We start from the raw sequence: 20,059 nt of genomic DNA on the forward strand, positions 1-20,059 counted from the left end.
TTTCCTTTGAATTAATACCACTGTCACTGTCCTCCCTTGGCTTCAAGCCCTTTGCCACAGCAGGCAAGTGAAGGCAACAGAGACAAGGGCTTTCGGCCGGGGGAGGGAGGCGAATGCGGGTACAGGATGGGGGACACGGGGGCTTCTTTCTTCATCCCGGCTGAGCCATAGAATCCCAGACTGGTTTGGGTGGGAAGGGACCTTAAAGCCCAGCCAGTGCCACCCCCTGCCCTGGGCAGGGACACCTCCCACCAGCCCAGGTTGCTCCAAGCCCCGGCCAACCTGGCCTTGAACCCCTCCAGGGATGGGGCAGCCACAGCTTCTCTGGGCAACCTGGGCCAGGGGCTCACCCCCCTCACACCAAAGAATTTCTTCCCAATATCTCATCTCAATCTCCCCTCTTCCAGTGTAAAACCCTTCCCCCTCGTCCCATGGCTCCCCTCCCTGCTCCAGAGTCCCTCCCCAGCTTTCCTGGAGCCCCTTGAGGAACTGGAAGGCCCCTATAAGGTCTCCGCGGAGCCTTCTCTTCTCCAGGCTGAACCCCCCCAGCTCTCTCAGCCTGTCCTCCCAGCAGAGGGGCTCCAGCCCTCCCAGCATCTCCGGGGCCGATGCAGGGAGATGCTCTGCCATGAGCTGGGCAGATCGTTAAAGGGGATTTTTACTCACCTCTGGACACCGACGTGTGATGAGTGTGGGGTTGTTTTTTTGGGGTGGTTTTTTTTTTTTGGTTGTTATTTTTTTTTTTAAGGATGTGCCCTGATCATCTGGTTCCCCAGGGGGAAAAAAATTGGCACAAAATGGGCTGGAAACGGAGTTTTTTTGCAAAGCACAGACCTTTGGTGGGTGTTTTTTTTTTTAAAAAATATCTACAAATTGGGCTTTTCTGCATTCCTGGTTTTCACCTGTGATGCAGGGAGAAGACTTTGTCCTTCATCCTCTGCCCAGGGCAGCAGCAGGGGCCGCTCTCCCAGGAAGGGGCTCCCGGTGACACTGGGAAAGGCCCCGTCTCCGCCGCTGCCGCCTCTGCTTGTGGGTCCCTTCACATCCCCCTCTCCTCTCCAAAAAAAGAGCCGGGGGACGCTGGCCCCGATGGCTGTCAGCGTTATCGACCCTCCGCAGCGGCTGAGCTGGTCCCATGGGTCGCCCCACAGGATTCTGGGACTCAGAATGGACTGAAGCGTGTTGGGGATTAACGTGCAAAGAAACAAAACCCAATGAGGAAAAAAGGGTGGAAAGCCGACAGTTCTGGGGGCTCAGCCTTCAATCCCGGCTGCTGGGACAACGCTGATTTCCGGCATGGCCCTTGTTTTACGGTTTCGCTGGGGAAGCCAGGAGGTGGCAGGGCCAGGAGGGTGGTGACAGCCCCGCGTCCCCTGGAGGTTTGATCCCCTGTCCCCAGCCTGCTCCCTCCAGCAGAAAAACCACCCTCAGCGAGCTCGGCACTTCTGGCAGCTGATGATGGAGGGGGTCGGATGGTTTTTCCCCCTCCCCATGATGTCTGAGAGGCACAAGGACCGGTTTGGAAGGTGCTCCCACCCCCAGGGCGCGTTCTTCATCCCCCACAGCGCCAACGCACCCAGAGTTGCCCCGGGCCTTGTCATGGAGGGGTCCATTCTGAGCAAACCCCCACCATCAGCCTCAAACCACAGCGGCCCATACCGATTTTCACCCGTATTGCAGAACCCAGACACCGTTTCAACTCCTCAATCCATTTCTGTGACTTTTCTGCCACCTGGCAAATTCACACACCCCAGCTGCCGAAACTCCTTCCCCTGGTTTTATGCAGCTCTTCCCCACCCACCCACAGACCCTGTCTGGGGACACCCGCGATGCGGAGCCCGACCAGGCCGGGATGAGAGGGCAGCCAACGCGTCCTCCTGCCTTTGGCTTCTCAGACTCACGCCCGTACTCGTTACTTCAACTTCTTTTTGGTTTTATTACCAAACGGCCCCAAAGTCTGCTCCCTGCAGACCTTCAACAGCTCCAGCAACAGACCTTCTGCGTTGGGCTGGGACTTGGATGGTCCTTCTCGAGGCTCCTGGACGGGGAGGTTTCCCACGGGAAGTGCAGCTTTTTGCCTTGTTTGCACCTTCTCCCTGGCCATGACGTTACTGTACAACCAGTACGGGCACTCGTGACAAGCACAACCGCACTCAAAGCAGGTAAAACTCTACTCTTAGGATCAACTTGTAGTGGAAAGGGGTTGTTCAGCCTGGAGAAGAGAAGGCTCTGGGGAGACCTTCCAGCCCTTCCCAGTATCTGAAGGGGGCCTACAAGAAAGCTGGGGAGGGACTTTTTACAAGGACAGGTAGTGATAGGATGAGGGGGAAGGGTCTTACACTGGAAGAGGGGAGATTTGGATGAGATATTGGGAAGAAGTTCTTTGGTGTGAGGGGGGTGAGCCCCTGGCCCAGGTTGCCCAGAGAAGCTGTGGCTGCCCCATCCCTGGAGGGGTTCAAGGCCAGGTTGGCCGGGGCTTGGAGCAACCTGGGCTGGTGGGAGGTGTCCCTGCCCAGGGCAGGGGGTGGCACTGGGTGGCCTTTAAGGTCCCTTCCCACCCAAACCATTTCATGATTCTGTGAAAGACCTCCCCAGAGGCCTCCAGTATCAGCCCATGGCTCAAACTCCAAGAAGTGATGCCACCACTTCCAATGTACCACCCAGAGACTGTCCTCACAAAGCCAGGCAGGCACAGAGACGGACGTCTTCCTTGTTTTTCTACACTCAGGAAGTTCTGAAGACACGTTTTAGGTCTTGCGTGTGCCCAAGGCCTCTCTCGGGCTTTCGCACCCAGATGGCTTTGCACAAAAAGGACTAGAGAAGAACTGCATCGTTGTTGAGTTATACATTTTTATTTTCTAATAGGTACAATACTAAAATAAACACAAATTAAAAAAAAGTTTTATTAAAACAAAACTGTACAAAAAAGCAGTTATACTACATTTTAATTACAGAACAGTCTACTGTCCAAAAGGCACTAATCCAGAATAGGAGATACAATGATACAGGACTCATTTTAACTATTTTAATCAATACAATAGAGCACTTGTTTCTCTGTCCATTCACATATAGAAACAAGGACTTTTGCTACAGTCATTACACATTGTTATAAATATGAGCCCTACATGTAAAGATGCAGTATCGCTCTCCCTGGGCCAAAATTCAGTTCAAACAATGCTAGAAATTAAGTTTAGAAAAAAAAAAAAAAAAAGAAAGAAAAAGAAAAAAGGGAAAAAGAAAGAGCGCAGAGGACACAAGGGAAGAAGCTGATACCTCACTCTCTCTCGCCGTACCTGCCGCCGGAGGAAGATGTGACGGGCGTTAACTCCCGCCTGCCTTTCGGGGAAGGGCACACCGAGGCGCGCGGAAAGGACCCGTTCGCCTCAAGGGTCTGCAGCAAACCTGCGGTGGAACTGGAAGGTGAACGTCCACCACCTCCCGCCCAAAGCTTTGCGTTAGTTTGTCCACTCCACCCTGGTTTATCTAGTTCTCCTTTGCCTCCCCTCTTTCCCTGGGTAGTTCCCACCTCTGCAGTGCGTAACTAACGATTCCCAACGGCACCAAGGGAGAACCACCATTACTTTTCTCCTCGTGGCAAATGATGGAGAGCAGAGCCACTCGGCATCTTGCAAATAAATGCAGTGATTTGGAGAAGATTTTAGAATATTCTTCTTAAATCAGTATCTTTACTGCAAGGGTATCAAGCCTCAAGAAGATGGACCTCCTCAAACGACTGCTCTTACACCAATGGACCAAACTGTCGCAAAGCCACCGGAGATGGGCACGGCTCGCACGCAACTCCTGGGATGGAAGGATGCGTCTGGTGGCCCAGGGAAGGTTACAACCCGTTCCCCTGCCAACTTGCCTTCCTGAAAGCCAAAATACGCTTTGGCAGCGTGCGGGCAGCTGTGGGCAACACGAGCTTCCCGCGCCACCTTCGTCTTCCTCCGTGGTGGCGTTACCTGAGACTCCCTCCCCTGTGATACCGGGTACTGCTTCCCCGGCTGCTCTTCCTCCCGAAGTAACTTTAACACAAGGATCTGTTCCCCCTCTCTCCTCACCTACGCTACTTCGTTACTATCCTCCCCAAAAGACTTCAGGCTGAGGCCCTGAACGGAGATACTACAGAGGGCGGATGGTGTAGACAGCGCGGCTGGAGAACACCCGTGTGGAAAGCAACCAACCAGCGCGTGAACGTCTGACATCACCATCAGGAGCAACGCCGCAACGCGCCCGCGGAATGCCAGCGTGAAACAGATAGTCCTGCAGCTGAACGCGCAGCCCTTGTTAAGATCAAGGCCCAGGCGTGCCTGCGGGGCTGGGGGACGACGGGTGGCATCCCCCGACTCTTTCACGGCGGAAGAGGTCGACCGCGCGGGCGGGAGAGAGATACTGCACCTTTCGAACAGTGTCATACACAGAAGACAAAGACAGGCATCTGGATGTTAACAAAAATAAGTAACAAAGAAATATGATTAAACAAAATCTCTTCTCACATCATCCTATACTACATCCTCCTTCTGCTTAGCAGAAAATTGTACGTACACAAAAATACAAATACACAATTTTGTAGAACAGTCTGATTTTAATATATTTATATATATTTATATTTATATGAGTGGCAGGTTAGTTCATTATATAGAGCTTTTTGCACTTTTGGCTCATATGCAACAAGGCTTTATAAATTCAGCTTTAGCTTTCATTCAGGTTTTTATAGCTTCTTGAACATTTGTTTTCACATTTAAAGCAGCATCCAATTTGCAAGAGGAGTCGGTGGTGGCTACAGCAAGGATCGGGTCAAGAGGTTATTTGGGAGGCGAGGGGGGGGCGTGGGGAGGAGAATATACATTCCAGTGTGTGTGTGTGTGTGCGCGCGCTAGTGCTCATGTAAAAAAAGAAGAAGAGAGTGTGGACGTACGACTCCAGGATACCACGTTTACCTCTTGAGGTAGGCAGAACACCTACAGCAGATGAGACACAGGTGCCGTTTTCATGGGGGGCACACGGCGGGGGAAACGAAGACGCGAGCGGGAAGATGCCGGCGGAGGAAGGGAGAGACACGCGAGAACCCGCCGGCGAGAGGGGACGCGGCTCGTCTTGTATCGCGCGAAGACGCGACGGCCATCCGTCCCGGCGCGCACGCCACCCAGCCCTGCCCGGGGACGCGGCGTCCCTGCGACACCCCCCCGGCCCCGAGGCAACGCCGCAGCGGAACAAAATTAAGACGCACGAAACTTCTAAATGAAAGAAATCGCCACTCCCCGGTGGCTTTGCCGAGGGTTTGCCTTTGGGGAGGGGTGGGGTGTTTTGCTTCATTTTTTTTTTTGTTTTTTTTTGTTGGTTTTTTTTTTTTTTTGCGCCTCTGATACTGTTCCACTGTCTTTTCACGTCTAGGTTGGCAACGCTCACTACTGCATTAATCTTTTTTCAATTACAACCACTGTTATTGACAATCACTTGGTTTAGGGGAAAAAAAAGAAATAAATCACTGTTAAAGAAGGCATCTCTAGAGCAGGGCGACGGCGCAGCGGCGAACGGTCCGTGTGTATCACAGGCTCCACAAACACTTTATTTTCATTAGTACCCCAGCAATAGATTCCCATTTGATCATTGCTTATATCAACACCCATCAACATCCTCCAAGCTCAATTTCTGTTCTCTGCAAAAGAGCTGTCCTTACAGCTTTTCTTGCCAATGGTAATTTCCTAGGCTTTCCCCTCTCATAGGTTATTAAGTTGTCAGAGTGAAAACAACATTTTGTTACTAATGAAAAATAAAACATCTACGTACGGACTGCTTTCATTTTCTGAATCCGTAAGCGGTGCTAATACATCTTAATAGTTTTCTGTTATTTCCTTTTACTACGGTCAGAAGAAATTCTCCTTTAACGCAATTTTTTTAAACTAGCATCGATATCTCTCTTTTTCTTTTTAACCCGCATAAAATTCCCCCTGTCTGGTTACAAAATTATAACCACCTGCCAACAGTTACAAATTCCTCTGACAAAACGTTTAGCAGGTGCCACTACTATATGCCTAGAAATAATGAAGAATATGGGAAGAAACTGCCTCTGGGATTCCAAAAAGGGGTGATTAAATATGCATTTTAGCTTTTTCTACCCAGACCTCGGGCGTGCGGCTATCCAGGGGTGCACGTTCAATGCAGGAAGGTATTTGTACCTGCAATCCGAGAGGCAGTTTCCTACTGAATTCTATCCAAGCTTCCACCCCCCCATCTCTACCGTCCACCCCCCTGGGAGGTGGTGAAGGTTTGGCTGAGAAATGAGATTCGTTAGGAAGATCCCCACCAAGAGCCTGAAACCCGCGGGGGGCGGCGTGAGGAAGGAGCGGAGATTTCTTTCCAGCTGGATTTTTGCAGGGCTCCGGCCTCCCAGCGGAGCCGTAGGCGCGGAGGGGCTGCAGGGAGGGCTCTTTTTTTCTTAAGAGGGAAATGAGGTCTAATCCTATTCCTCCAGCTCGCTCTGGAGTCCCGTTACTCACTTAGGCACTTTTTAAATTGATGCTAAGAAAAATAAAATGAAAATTTAAAAAAAAAAAAAAAAAAAAAAAAGTACTGCACATATTTCACACTTCCCGGGCTTTCATCAGCCTTGGGAAGATCACAAAGACCACGAGGGAGACGGCCGAGGCGATCTGTCAAGAAAATAGTGCTCCCCATGGACACAACTGAGTTTTATTTGTCACCCTTTGATAGAACTGCTATTGAACTAAATCGGGTTTAAATTTGTTATTCCTGTATTACCTTTAAGGTAAAAGCCTGTCTTAGCGGTGGGTCTGTGGCACGATGATACGGCTTTATCGTATCGGATCTGACATCTGGCTTCCAGAGGGACACGGTGCTCCCCCGGATCACGCCGGCGGCAGCGTGCCCAGCGCTCGCACCGGTGCGAGAAGCGCTGCTCGAAGCCCCGGAGAACGACTCTGGCAGCAAATGAAGGAGGGTCGGCTCTTGACGAGATTGGGAAGGACGTTACTCACGGCAAGGCTAGAGGCAAGAGCGAAGCAAAAGGGTTTCTGTTGGTTTTTTGTTGTTTTTTTTTTTTTTTTGCTTTCGAGCCTCTGTTGCAACGGGTGATGAAACGGAAAACGTGTCCCTCTCGGATGAACAAACAGGGCTCTGACCCCACGGCAACTAGAAACGAGTCACAAGGTTCAGCTCAGCACAAGTCTGAAGATGACATCCAAACTTACGCAGAAGCCCAAAGAGAAGATTCAGTGGATACCACTGAAAGACGGGAAGCTCAAAATCCAAACTCTGATTTCATTATCAGTTTTCATTTGGAAAAGTAATTGCAAGTTTTTCCAATCATCTTCAAATCTAAAACAACTTAAAGAATGATAAGAAAAAGCTACTCCGGCTGCAAAAAGTGATCCCAAACGCCGGGTGAATGACGTGACCAGGGGACGGGTGCACAGGCTCCTTCGGTAAAGCAAATCCCCGCACCCTGCCCCAAACCCTCACATTAACAACACAGGCAGCGGCACGCTGACCGAGAAAAACAACGGCACCACTGAAGACAGCTTCCAGCACGACAAAATAAAAGGAAAGAAAAAAAATAAAAATGCTACTACCTTGTCCCGCTCCGTTAACCACGGTCCAACACCTTGGAACTACCTTGTTCCACACGGGAGGTTGCCAGTTAAGAACCTGCTGTAAATTGACTGAATTTGTGAGCTGATTTTTTTTTTTTTTTTTAATGATCAGAGTAGACAACATTGTCCATATCGATACTCCACTGTGGACAATATCTATTTGGGCTTCAAGTAAGCAACTGATACAGCCCCGTCTAATAGGCAAATGCAAAGGTGAACGCCTCTTGACTTGGACTAAAGTGGTATTAAAGGAATTAAAAATGACTAACCATAAATACGCTGCTCGAAGGCGTGAAGGTAATAAAGTGCCTGTAGAGCAAAAGGAGAAGGAGAAATGAGAGGAAGCAGGGAGGGACAAAATTAAGAGTCACCGAAGAGTGCGAAAGGGAAGCAAGGGCACGGAGAGCAGCAAGGGAGTCCAACAGGAGCGGGAGAGGCAGCAAACGACGAAGAACTAAAGAGAACAGATCAACCTGAGCGCTATAACCGTGTGCAAGAAACGTCAAATCAGGCCGTTCAGAAGCACTGCCGTATCTCAGAGACACCTTCATTCTTGCAAGAACATTGCTGAGCGTCCGCTGAATGCACAGCCCACCACCAGTCTTCCCAGTAAAAAAGACAGTCCAAGTATTAATAAAAAAAACCTATTATACTTAAAAGTTAAAAATTCCCTGATTTGCTAATCTAAGTGTCAAAACTGAAATGGAGGAAGTGAGGAGGGCTGCTAACTAACCACGCTGGAAAACAACTACGTCTATTGGCTAGCAGAAAGCTTGGAAGATTTCATAAGACTGAAGCAAATCTAAGCTTCAGCATTACACTGGATCACTTTTTATTAGGATGGAAACAACACGCGTTCCTTATTTAGAGACCGTAAGAACGACAGGTTTAGGTCAGAGCACTTCAGTATGAGAAAGCCACTGGTAAACCAGGTAAACCAGGATTACCAGGGTGCGAAGGAGCTTGGATGAAAGAGAAAAGAAACTACCTCTACGAGAACAACTGAAGTGTGGGAAAATAACGTGTGTCAAATTCGGTACCAACAAGAATCAACTTCAGAAGAAAGGGAATGGCTGAGAGCAGCCGGAGGAGGCACAGCTCAAAACGCGGGTCTGGAATTCCTTCAAGGAAATACAGGCTCAGCGTAGGAAATAAGAGGAGACAGCAGGTTAGCGAGAGGACTTCTGCTGGCTGCGGTATTTTGTGAAGCACCCTGGCAATTGCTGAAAGTATTTGTAAAAAAAGCAGCTGCTTGAGGCACTGCAGCTAGGGGAAATGGTCCCGACTGATCACGTTTTATTCATGGCGAACGATTTTCCTGTTGAATGTTCTTGGGTAACGGTAAAAATCATTGCAAGGTACCCTTGACGACTGGAATTCACGTGCCCGAACGTCTGATGTAATGAAAAGCAACAGCGAATTTAGGATTAGAAATTTAGACTGACCTGGGCTTTTGGTTAGGGCTTTTCTGGTTTATTTTCAAATAAGAAACAAAAAGAAGAGTTGTACAGAATAACGCTGTTCCAGAGCTACTTTAGCTGCTCAACACTGACTGGTAGGAAAGTACGCATCGCCGCGGCAGCAGAACCGAGAGATCGAATCTGTAAGATACTGGAGCAAATCTAAGTAATACGGCGGCACACAGAAGCCACCTGTTATCAAAACTGCATTTGTTTGATTCCCATTATGGCAGAAGTACAAAGTGTAAAAAGATATTTATCATACATAACCGGAACTTCAGGTGGTTTAGAGACATAAGGCACAATATGTTCTCTGATGGAGAGTCATACTTTTAAAAGAAGTTCTTACTGCAGAGAACCCCTCTAGTACTCAAACCTCTATAAATCATTAAATACTACGAACAGGTTATAACGCTAAGAGTAAAAGAGAAGTCTACCTCTTTGGAATCATAGTTTTACAATTAAGGCCAGAAGGGACCAGTCTATCACCTACAAGGAGACCCTGAATATTAGCTGGCCTCCCACAATCCCGACGCAAACTCCCTGTTCTACCCACCTCATCCAACGGGATGAAGGAACCATCCTGCCCTTCCAAATGCAAAAAAAAAAAAAAAAAAAAAATCCCCTAATTGAAAGTGTCTGCTTTCTCCACATAACCCTTTACAAATTTTACCAGTTGTATCCCATGGATTTATAAGCATAAATGGAATAATCTTATTTTTTTTCTCAACACATTTAGAAATACCTTCTTAATGTCCACGGATACTGCACCGACTCTTTACTCCTAACCAGATGCCTAATTTTCAAGCCTACGTCAGTGAACTGAATTCCTGGCAATGCAACCCCAGGACTGTTCCGTTCGTGCTCTGCTACGAGTCCCAGCGCTAAGTGTGTGTTGTTGAAATCTAGGGGCACATTCTCCACTGATGTTAACTCTGCTAAGCTCTGCAAATGAGCGGAGCTATTCCCTCATCTCAGTAGCATTTGTCTTCTCCAAGCACCTGGGGAGAGAGGACTGTGCCTTAAGAGAGCCCTAAAGGAAGGAAGAGTTGCAGAATTCAACCGTTACTGCCCAGCGAGCAGCCGCGTGCCGAGATGTGAATGTTTAGCTAAACTGATAGGCAATTACCTCGGCCACAAACCCAAAAAAAAGCACGTCTCAAATTCCAATAACAACTCCTAAACAAACTTTGTAACGCTATATACGGTGTGCCACGAAGACACGCTGGCACAAAGGAATATACAATGGAGATTTCGGAGCACTTAAAAAACTGCTTCAACTATCTAATTAACAAAGCACCCAAGATGTTTGCCCTCCTCAAGTCGTAGTTACACAGTTTGTGAGATACGCTCAGTCTTTCCCAGCAACACATCGAATTTCCTCTTTGCCATTCTGCATCCAACGCAGCTCCACCTAAACTCAGACCACTCTATCCACCCCGCGGAAAGGCGAGATGCTCCTGCTGCTGCTTCCCTCTCCGAAATGATCCCAAACCTTTGGCACAGAAGAACAGCCTGAACGTGTCAAGGGAGAATCTGAGTCATTTTGGTCTTGGTAAGATCTGCTCACTTGCCACAGGGCACAAATGAAACGGCTTGAACTCTGGGATAGGAAAAACCGGTCAGTGAGTTGATATTCCGAGTTTCTGGCTCTGGTGAGCTCCTGAAGGATATTTTCAGTCCTGGCCCTACAGTCCTGTCAAAAAGAGATAGCAGCAACTTTATCAGCAGGCAGACTTTTAAAAAAAAAATATATATCCAAAGTCAAACGTGCTTTGAGGAATGGAATATATGCTTAATATTCTTAATGGAATAAATTGGGTGAGAGTTATTAATTAATAATTTACTTTCATTATCTCTTTGCCCTCCTTGAGCGATTTGACAGATAAAACTTTGTAAAGTAAAATGTATTTTTAAATCTCAAATGATGTAAAATATATCTCAGAAGGCTAAAGTCAACCTCTTAATTACAGAGGTGGGTTATTTAAGCTACATATGCCATCTTGCCATAACATGGAAGACTTTAATTAGTTAAGGAGAAGGGGTGGGGAGAGGAGGATGGGAAGCAGAATTGAGGCCAGGGACAGCAGCAAGTTAAAGTCTAAAAATGCACGTCCTAGAAAAGAAGTTGCTGCCATTGCTACTGTGAGTGTACCACCAGTGGTAACCGTGCTGGAAGAACCAAAGCACCCAAGACCCACAGGCCTGTCCTGAACCACAGTGACGCTGGGTGAGATTTACACAAGTATTTCAGTACAAAGAAGCTGAAAAATAACAGAGGATTTAAATAAGAGCCTCAGGAAATGAAGTTCTCAGCTTCTTTCGCAAATCTGTTGGAGTTAGGAACTTGCTAACTTTTCTAAATTTGACTAGGAGTCTCTATACGCATCTTTGCATACCAAAAATCTCCGGAAACCTGTCTGATAAGTGACGACAGCAGGAGAACAGCACTATGGAAAAATATGGTCGAGAAGCTTAAAGGCAAAAATGGAGCACAGGCGCTGCAGCGCTCAAGACTGGTCAACAGATAACGTTCCTCACAAAACCACAGAATAAAAAGGCACGTAACACCCTATGACAGATGCTTTCGTCAGAATCCAGCAACGCATCAGCAAAAGATTAGGATGTTATTTTAGGTCACCACCGTGTATCCTCTCCTGTCGTGCGTGGCAAGCACGCCGTCCGGCCAGGGAGCCGTTTGCAGGCTATTTTGAGATTTCTTAAGGAAAAGGTGAGTTAACTCGTACCACTCTACCGCGATCTCCAGGATAGAGCAGACAGCTTGAGGACAATACCGCTATATACTTGGCAACGACTGCTGATAAGGCTTCCAAACCGAGCCACCGCGGAGCAGAAGAGCTGGTGACATTCCCTGCTTTGGGAACCGGAGGACAACGGTGCCATCGGTGCCCTCTGCCTGCGGGCAGGCTGAAAACACAGGACTGGAGTTCAGCGGAGTCCTGGACCACGGCTCCGCAACACTACAACTCTAAAACAAACCCAAAAGAGCTAAACCAGAACCCTGGGTGACCCATAAACATGCTGTCACACAGAACTAAATGTCCTTTTTGTTTCCAAAACCCACTGGGAAGCAATACGTACATGAACGGGAGCGGAGGAAACATAAAAGGAAGAGAAGCAGCTTTGCATAGAAAACTAACCCCGGGTTCAGTCCCTGCTGTTCTAAGTTACCATTAGGAACGGGTCATTATTTAAGTTTACGGAGTAGCTGTGTTCCAAGTGTCACTAATAACACCGGTATTAAAGAGAATTAGGGGGCGGAAGATCTTCTGTTTTCAATCACAGAAAAGACAGAAATCCTTTTAATTATGACCATGCCAATCCACATCTTTCTAAAGCAGCTAATTACATGTCAGGAGGACACCCAGTCATTCAAAAGAACTGCCATCACTTTTACTGCCATACTCTTCTGCATTTATCCTACCCATCCCAATTACCCTGGGCTGCAGTTTGAAAGGATTTAGCAGAAGTGTGCTGGGTGTTTTGATCAGCAGAATACACCCGCTTCCATTGAACAGGGGAGGGGAAGAGAGGGAATAAATGGCAGAGAGAGGCTTCTGCCAAGCCATCTGAGAGAGAGATGCACTGTACATACAGAAACATCAAAGGCCCATTACGCGGTTCACTCCAGTTCAACGGTTTTAGCTCACTCGCGCTTCAAGCTGTTGGCCAGAGCACTCCCAAGCTTACTGGGAAGAACGGGGAAAGAGCACCACGCTGCAGCAATCAAACCAATTAGTTGGTTTTCTTCATCAGCCCGATTAAAAGGGGCATTTAAAATATTTTAATTTTTTTAAATATTTAAAATCCCCACACCCCAAATGGCAAATCCTTTTTCCATCTCCGTGACATAAGCCATCAAATATTATCGCCTGGATCCCACACTGATAAGCCCGTCGCGGGCATCACAGAGCGGATCTCGGGATCTTGAAAGAGCAAAACGTATTTGTTTACTTCTTCCAGCAAGCTCAAGCTAAAGTACAATAGGGATTTTCATAAAGAGAGTGCGACAGAAGGACCTTCTAACAAAACCAGAGAGCAGCTTGTACTGATTGTTGTAATTGCGCCGACACCATCTTAGCTACAGCACCACCTCCTTTCAATGGATGCCTATGCGAAAACAGGCACGAACAAACAATTCTAGGCTATTTTTAAGTACCAAAACCTAAGGCCGAGGTTAGCAATGAACAACTCTTCAGACGTTTTTCTCCCCACATCTGTTTCACTGGTGCCACTGAGATTGCCTGCGTTTCTTTAACTTTATTTATATTTGTTGGACAAAAACCAACCTCAAAATGCTGTCATCTTACTGACAGTCCTCAAACCGACCAAGTCCACTTTTCTAGTTATAACGCATCTCTCACAAAGGAGAAAAATAATTTTTGTGTATTTTGAATTCTAATTTATAGCTGCCATCTCTAGAATGCCTCTTTTTTTTCATTAATGTGCAACATCTTTAGTCGGACAGTTTAAACCCCATAAACTAGACAACAGTAATAGACGCTAAAATGAAGGTTTCAGAGCTATGCTTTTCAGCTTGCCAAATACCTGCTGGCCGATAACTGATTCAATATCCTGAGTAAATATCCCAGCTACAAAAAAGCCCAAGGGGGAATGTTTTATTTTGAAATGTCTCCACAACTCTTCTCGGGAACCGCGAGGTACCTTTGGGTCAGGCCAACAACTTTCCCTTCCAAGAAATCACAGTGAAAACGCCTGACTCCACAAAACTCGGTTAAATTAGCCGGGATCACGATACAACCCTGACTACTGCTATTAACACACACACACACACACACAAAAACCTTCAGCTATCTAATAAGAACGAACACGTTAGGTCACTGACAGATAACACAGTTTTCAAGACCAATCCTGCCAACGAAAATTCCTGCCAAATGATAAAAGCTACACCAAACTCAAGATTATTGCCTGCAAGCTTAAGACTTTGATCAAAATAATATTATCAAGTTGAAGGAGTTCAAAGAGTGCAAGAGCTACTTGGGTGGGAAGCCGTGTCTAAAATAAAAGCAAAGTTTATTTTGACCAAAAAACCTCTCGAATTTGCTGGTAATTATCCAATGAACTTGAAAGAACTTAATAAACACTGGGGAATGAGGGCTGCAAAATGATGTAGCTGGGTGGGAGGAGGAACATAAACCTTCTGCTAAGAAAATTATTATCTGAAAGAAGAGAATTCCAGGGATAAAGGGGGAAAACAAATCTTCTTCTAATAAACACGCAGAGCTCTCAGTACTACAGGCAAAATCTCACGCTGAATCTCAGTAATTTGCAGAGAAAAGTGTGAATCCAGCTTTGCATTTGATTTAAGATTACACACAGGGAAACAACACCCTGCATTAAGTGCTTTAGGGGCAGCAATCTGGAGTTTTGAAAACTCTTATACTAATTTGTCTGGTTTTACCTATATTAAAAAGGAAGAGCTGTTTCCTTACGAAATGCAGTTACAACTACCACGTGTCTCAGCGACTCAAACTGCTCTGGGGGAAGGCCAGAACGGTGCTTTCATTTTACTTCTTTACAAGCAGCATCTCATTGTGAAGGCAAATTTTTATACCACATCGGGAAACTGAAAACCTTGGTGACCTCCTCTCCATGTTCTTACGCACCTTGAAGGCAGAAATTAACACTTGGGAGTCCAACTGACCCCATGCCAGCCCATGCTGACAGACACCATGGCAATTTCTCTTTAAAATAACATCCAAATCAGACCTAAAGTCTGCCTAGTGAAGGATGGGGATTTTTTTCCTAGCAGTGGCCAAGAACAAACTTTCTTAAGGAAAGAAAAGGAGGATCCAAGCGACCATAACGTGACTCTTTCCCAGTCATACCCTTTCAGCTTCTGACGATCACCAATTACTGACTTACTGAACCATAAATTTCTAGCTTATCACAGCAGTCACCAGTGAGTTGAAGTTAACTACAGTTTTTCCTCTAATACGTCCAGCTATGTGAAATTTTTCGCCTGCACTCACAGCAGCAAGACAACGATAAACCCTCACAAACGAAGGCAAAAACTGATCTACAGCACAAATGAAAACATGGAAAACTTACCAGGTTGATGTTAGGCAATGTAGGCAATGAAACAAACAGAATAATTCGAATATCCCTGAAGAACTGTGTAAACAGAGCAAATAATTAATTAAAGTTATTACTTATGGCTTGATTGGAACCTGGAGCCAGACCCTGCAAATAAAGTTCCCCTCTATTAGGAGAATTGGAAAGACAACTTTTTATGAATAGCAAAACAGAAAAAAAAAAGCCAACAACAAATTAAGAGAATTTCTTTAAACAAGTCAAAATGTATAGATCAGAACTAGGAAACGCCTCAACCTGAGCAGGTCGGTACAGAATTATGGAATAACTTAGGTCAGAAGAGACCTCTGGAGGTCTTGTATCCACCCTCTACCTTGTTCCAGTTGAGTTTTAAATATCCCCAAGGATGGAGTTTCCACTGCCTTTCTGAGCCACTGTTCTACCACTCTGAGTATGAAAATATTTCTCTTTATATTCATCTGGGATTTTCTTTAATACAATTTGAGCCCGCTGTCCCTCACCTTTCTGCTATACATTTCTGAGAAGAGCCTGGCTCTGTCTTCTCTAAACCCACCCATTAAGACAGCTGAAGAACAAAGTGTAAGATGCCCCCAGAGCCAGTCTGAAAAGACCCAGCTCTCGCTGACTCTCACCGCGTGACGTGTGCTCCGACCCTCTCATCTCAGCACCCTACGATGGACCCGCTCCTGCCCACACCGCATGCAGTGCTCCAGACACGGTCCCACAGGTGATGAACAGACAGGACTAATCGTTTGCCTTGACCTGCTGAAGGCTCTTCCTAACGAGATTCCTTAATTACTGCAAGGGTGCACTGCTGACTCACGACTGAATTGTTCACATCCAACGCATGAGTAATGGCATTACACTGTAACAATAAGCGAGCGTATTTATAGAGTATTTAGAAGACATCTCTATAATGCTAGAGCATCAACGGATAGCATGTCTACTCATTGCTATGTTGACGTTTTTATAATCTCAAAACGCTTTTGCAAATGTCTGGATCTCATACTTCCAGTAAAAGGTGGGGGAATTTAGAAAAACCAAAGGCAACAAAAAAATCCAAATTACCCAAAAAAGAAGTGGAGGTAGAAATTGTTCTTTTAAGAAGACGGTAAGAGACAACAACTCAAGTATAAGGACTTATGAGTGACAAAATAACAGCCAGAACTTACTCTACAAAGTTAAAAGCAATCTGTGTCCACCACAGATGAGGAGCATCTTAAATAACTTCTCTATTCACAGAACAAAAAGGTAGATCCAGTCTGCCACCAGATCCACTTCAAGGGAGCCCATACAAGAACCAATTGCAGTAATTCCAGGTTGGCTACAACAAACTGCAACTGAATTGCAATGCTACAAAAATTAATTTTCAAGAAAATCCAGAGACAGAAAGACAACGACAACTCCCATATTGCGTAAAACACCCTGGAACGAAGGCTAAATTCCAGGACACAGTCTCCACCAATTCTTCCACTTACTCTAGATCACGTACGCTTCTCTTGGTATCATCACACCAGCGCCTGTTCCATTTTCGCTAATTCATGTGAAACCAAAAAGTTAATAGCCAGCTGCAAACTGTTCATTATGAACTTTCAGAATGAAGGAAACAGGCTGCCGAGAGCATCCTGATAACAGCTGAAGTCTTTACGTTTCCCTCGTACCTCTCAATGGTCAAAGAATGCCAAGAGAGACACGGGCAACCCAAAAAACTGACACCATGGAACTAAGCGTCTGATTTCCCAGTTAAGTCATTTGTTAAATATTTTCTCTGGTGAGAAGATGATGTGGGAAAGCAGAAAACTGGTATCTACCAGGAAGCTACAGACAAGGAGGACCTGCCCATCTCCAGTTGTTCACAAGGGGTTTAACCGTTTAACCTTCAGACAGGATGCTGGTGCATGATGAGACCAGCAGCTACCTGACAGCAACAAACAGAATTAACGCCAGATTATTCTACATTAGATGGTACAGACATACAATTTTAGTGGCGTTACTTTGATCCTGCATCACGTGAACCTATAATCAGGATACAGAAGTTCTACAACTATTTTTATTCTTCCCTATTGCTTTAAAAAAGGCGACACTTGAAACAATGACTTTTTTTTTCTCTTTAAGATGGTATGGTAAGCAATATTTCTTTTAAAATTGCAGCTGTCCAACAGTTTGAGTCTGTTCTTTTTAAAATGAAACAGCCAGAACAAATGGTGGTGGCAATCCCAACGTAAAGAGGCCATCGATTATTAAAATCTCCTTACTATAAATCGTGGATGTTGCCTGTCAGCTTGGTGTGTGACTGTAGTATGAATAAGCAGGTAAAATTCCACTAAGGCTATAGTTTGCTCGATCATTCTGCTGTGCAAAAATAGAAATAAAAGCTCTCCCCGTCCTTTCACCCCTTAGTACCAAAACATTCATACACACATTAAGAAAAAAACTGCAATGGTCACGGATCCAATTCCTTTCGTTCCTGAGTCTGCCCTGATGCTACTTATGAATTTGCCTACTCAAGAAATGCGATAAAACAGAAAAAAAGGCGGCTTCATTCTGCTTCAGTGATCTATATCTAAGGAAAGCACATAAATTTTCCAATGAAATCCATAAATGAAAGACGAGGCCAAGCCCTACCTATATATCTTCAAAGTTACAGAGACAAAGAGGTGCCAACTCTGTGCCCTCTGAAAGCACAAAATCTCCTCCGCACTTACCTAAGCAATTTTCCCAAGATGTAAAGATGGTCTAGTTAGCCTACGCCTTTGAAGGGGTTTAGGCGGGCTAAAAACTTGCTGAGGAGCCACATTTTAGGAGTTCATACTGCAACCTGATAGCTAGGTGTGAGGAAGGGACGGGAACAAGCCAAGTAACAGCAACTTCCCTTCATTCCCTCCGCCTTTGGAAGCGGAGGGGAGAAAAGGGAAACCCATCCTTCAGACTGAGCCGGTTTCCCCTTTTGAAGCTATTCCCACACAAACGGGGAAGAGAAAAAAATGGAATGTTGAGGAAACACTATGCAAATTTTTATACCGCTCTATACAAAAATTTACATAGGTTTTTAATTTTTATTTTTAATGTAACACAGTCCTGCCCGTCTCTAACACTTCCCGTGCTGTTTCCATCGAAATGTTTCCTCTTACCGGCAGCAACATATCATTTTATCAGGATGCCAGGAGATCATTTCCACACAATGCCAGCAGATGTAATTTTCTTAGATGCACACACAGTTCATCATTTAGATACTAGATGACAAGGTGATCGCAGGGTGACTCTGTAATGCAAGTTTGCCGTTTGGTATTTTGAATTCTCAAATGATAAAAAAAAGACTTATCAAATATAAATATCTTTAAGAAAAAAGTAACAAAAGTGCTACATATGATCAAGGAAAACAATTCCATTAGTTTCTGCTACTTAAAGTAGGTTTGCTTTACAAATATTACCACATCCATTATCAGTATGGCTTCCAATTATTAATTAAATTGCTCGTAGCAGTATAGCTTTCTCACATCTTAACAAGGACAGAGTAAAGAGAACACAAAACATTCACACCCCGTTTCTCAGGTAAGAGATCCTCCTGCCTTTAAACAAACACAAAAGTTCGTTATTTAGCAGAATATTTACGCTATGATGATTATCTAGCAAAGGTCAGCTGCAAAAGTTCTCCAATAACCTTTCGGGCTAGTCAGGACGTAGGCATTAGTTACACGGATGTGTAAAAATCCACTCACCCATTTTATGACCTTAATAACCTTCCTGGAAAACATTGCTTTTGGAAGTGGCAAAGTGGGGAGGGGAGTAGGGTGGGGACAGAAAAGGCGAGAGGGAGAATAAGAGGTGAAACCGTTAGTGACAGATCAATAGAGTCTAGACCTCTCCTGAGCAGGCACTGCTAGCCATGCCAAGTAATGAATAGTGGTTTTTGAGAAGCGGACTGTTGTCCATTAGACATTCAGCTCATTTTTCATATGATCCCAGGCTGGGCTTCACTCATGGTCCCAGAGGCAGAAGGCAGTACTTATCCACTAAGCCACGCAGCTCGTGAGAGTAGAGGATGTCTGTGTTGAATATGTGAACATCAACCGAAATATGTGAATGTGTTTCCAATGGACATTCTCAGCACAGCACCCAAAAGTATATCAAGTCACTGTAAGACCAGTGAGGCACGGCTTATTGCAGCTGGAAATCATTTATTCCCATGCTGAAGTGGGGTTTCTAGTGTTCTTTTTACTCTCTGTTGATACTCCCGATCTGGTGTCCATCGACCCTGTGCCACTACCTCAGCTTGCATCCTTTCAGTCTTAGAGAAGGAAAAGCGTACAGACTAGTTGGGTTTTTTTTTAACACGATCTCTAAGGGTATCCAAGATTTTAAGTGTAGCCTAAGACTTGTAATTGAGGGCTGTCTAAAATACCTGGAAGCACTTTGAATGCTAAGACAGAGCAGCAAGATTTGTCTAGCCACTGGGGCTGGGAGAGGGAGGTTGGTTGGTTGATTGATTATTTATTGGGAATTAATACTGAGAGAGTATATGCAAAGGCTGAGGGCACCATGCCATCTTCACAGAACAAGACCCTAACAGCTAACTGACGTACAAGAAACTGCAAAGTTATACTGTAAGAACACATATTAAGGACCGAGGAAAGTCTGCTAAGGTGCTACGTCTAAAACTAAGTTACTTCTTGCTTTGACCCTCCCCTTTCTTTGTATCAGTCGTCGTCTAGAGCCTCTGTCTTGATCTCGTTGGCTCCTTGCCGGGCCAATGCCAAGATGGTGTGGTTTACCGCTGCCATTTCCACGGCTAATGAAATGGGGTCTTGATGGTCACTATGGCTAGTGCTGTCATCCTGCGCATGCGGAAGGGAGAAGAGAGAAGCATCGTTACTCCAGAGGTAGAAAACC

The 20,059-nt window shown here is 45.6% G+C and overlaps 1 protein-coding gene across 22 annotated transcripts in view; it reads right to left on the reverse strand.

The window, feature by feature from the left end:
- Positions 1–2,833: 2,833 nt before the first annotated feature.
- Positions 2,834–20,059, reverse strand: part of HMBOX1 (homeobox containing 1) — a 130,757-nt gene continuing 113,531 nt past the window's right edge. For 14 of the 22 annotated variants that reach the window (XM_054194276.1, XM_054194286.1, XM_054194280.1 and 11 more), the window contains one exon: positions 2,834–20,004. In XM_054194276.1, coding sequence (XP_054050251.1) covers positions 19,867–20,004 — 138 coding nt within the window. In that variant the 3' untranslated portion in view covers positions 2,834–19,866. The remainder of the gene's footprint in view (positions 20,005–20,059) is intronic. The other 8 variants (XM_054194291.1, XM_054194290.1, XM_054194289.1 and 5 more) reach the window with 3 other exon arrangements.

This window comes from Rissa tridactyla, chromosome 3 (assembly GCF_028500815.1).
Source record: "Rissa tridactyla isolate bRisTri1 chromosome 3, bRisTri1.patW.cur.20221130, whole genome shotgun sequence".
Taxonomy (NCBI): Eukaryota; Metazoa; Chordata; class Aves; order Charadriiformes; family Laridae; genus Rissa; species Rissa tridactyla.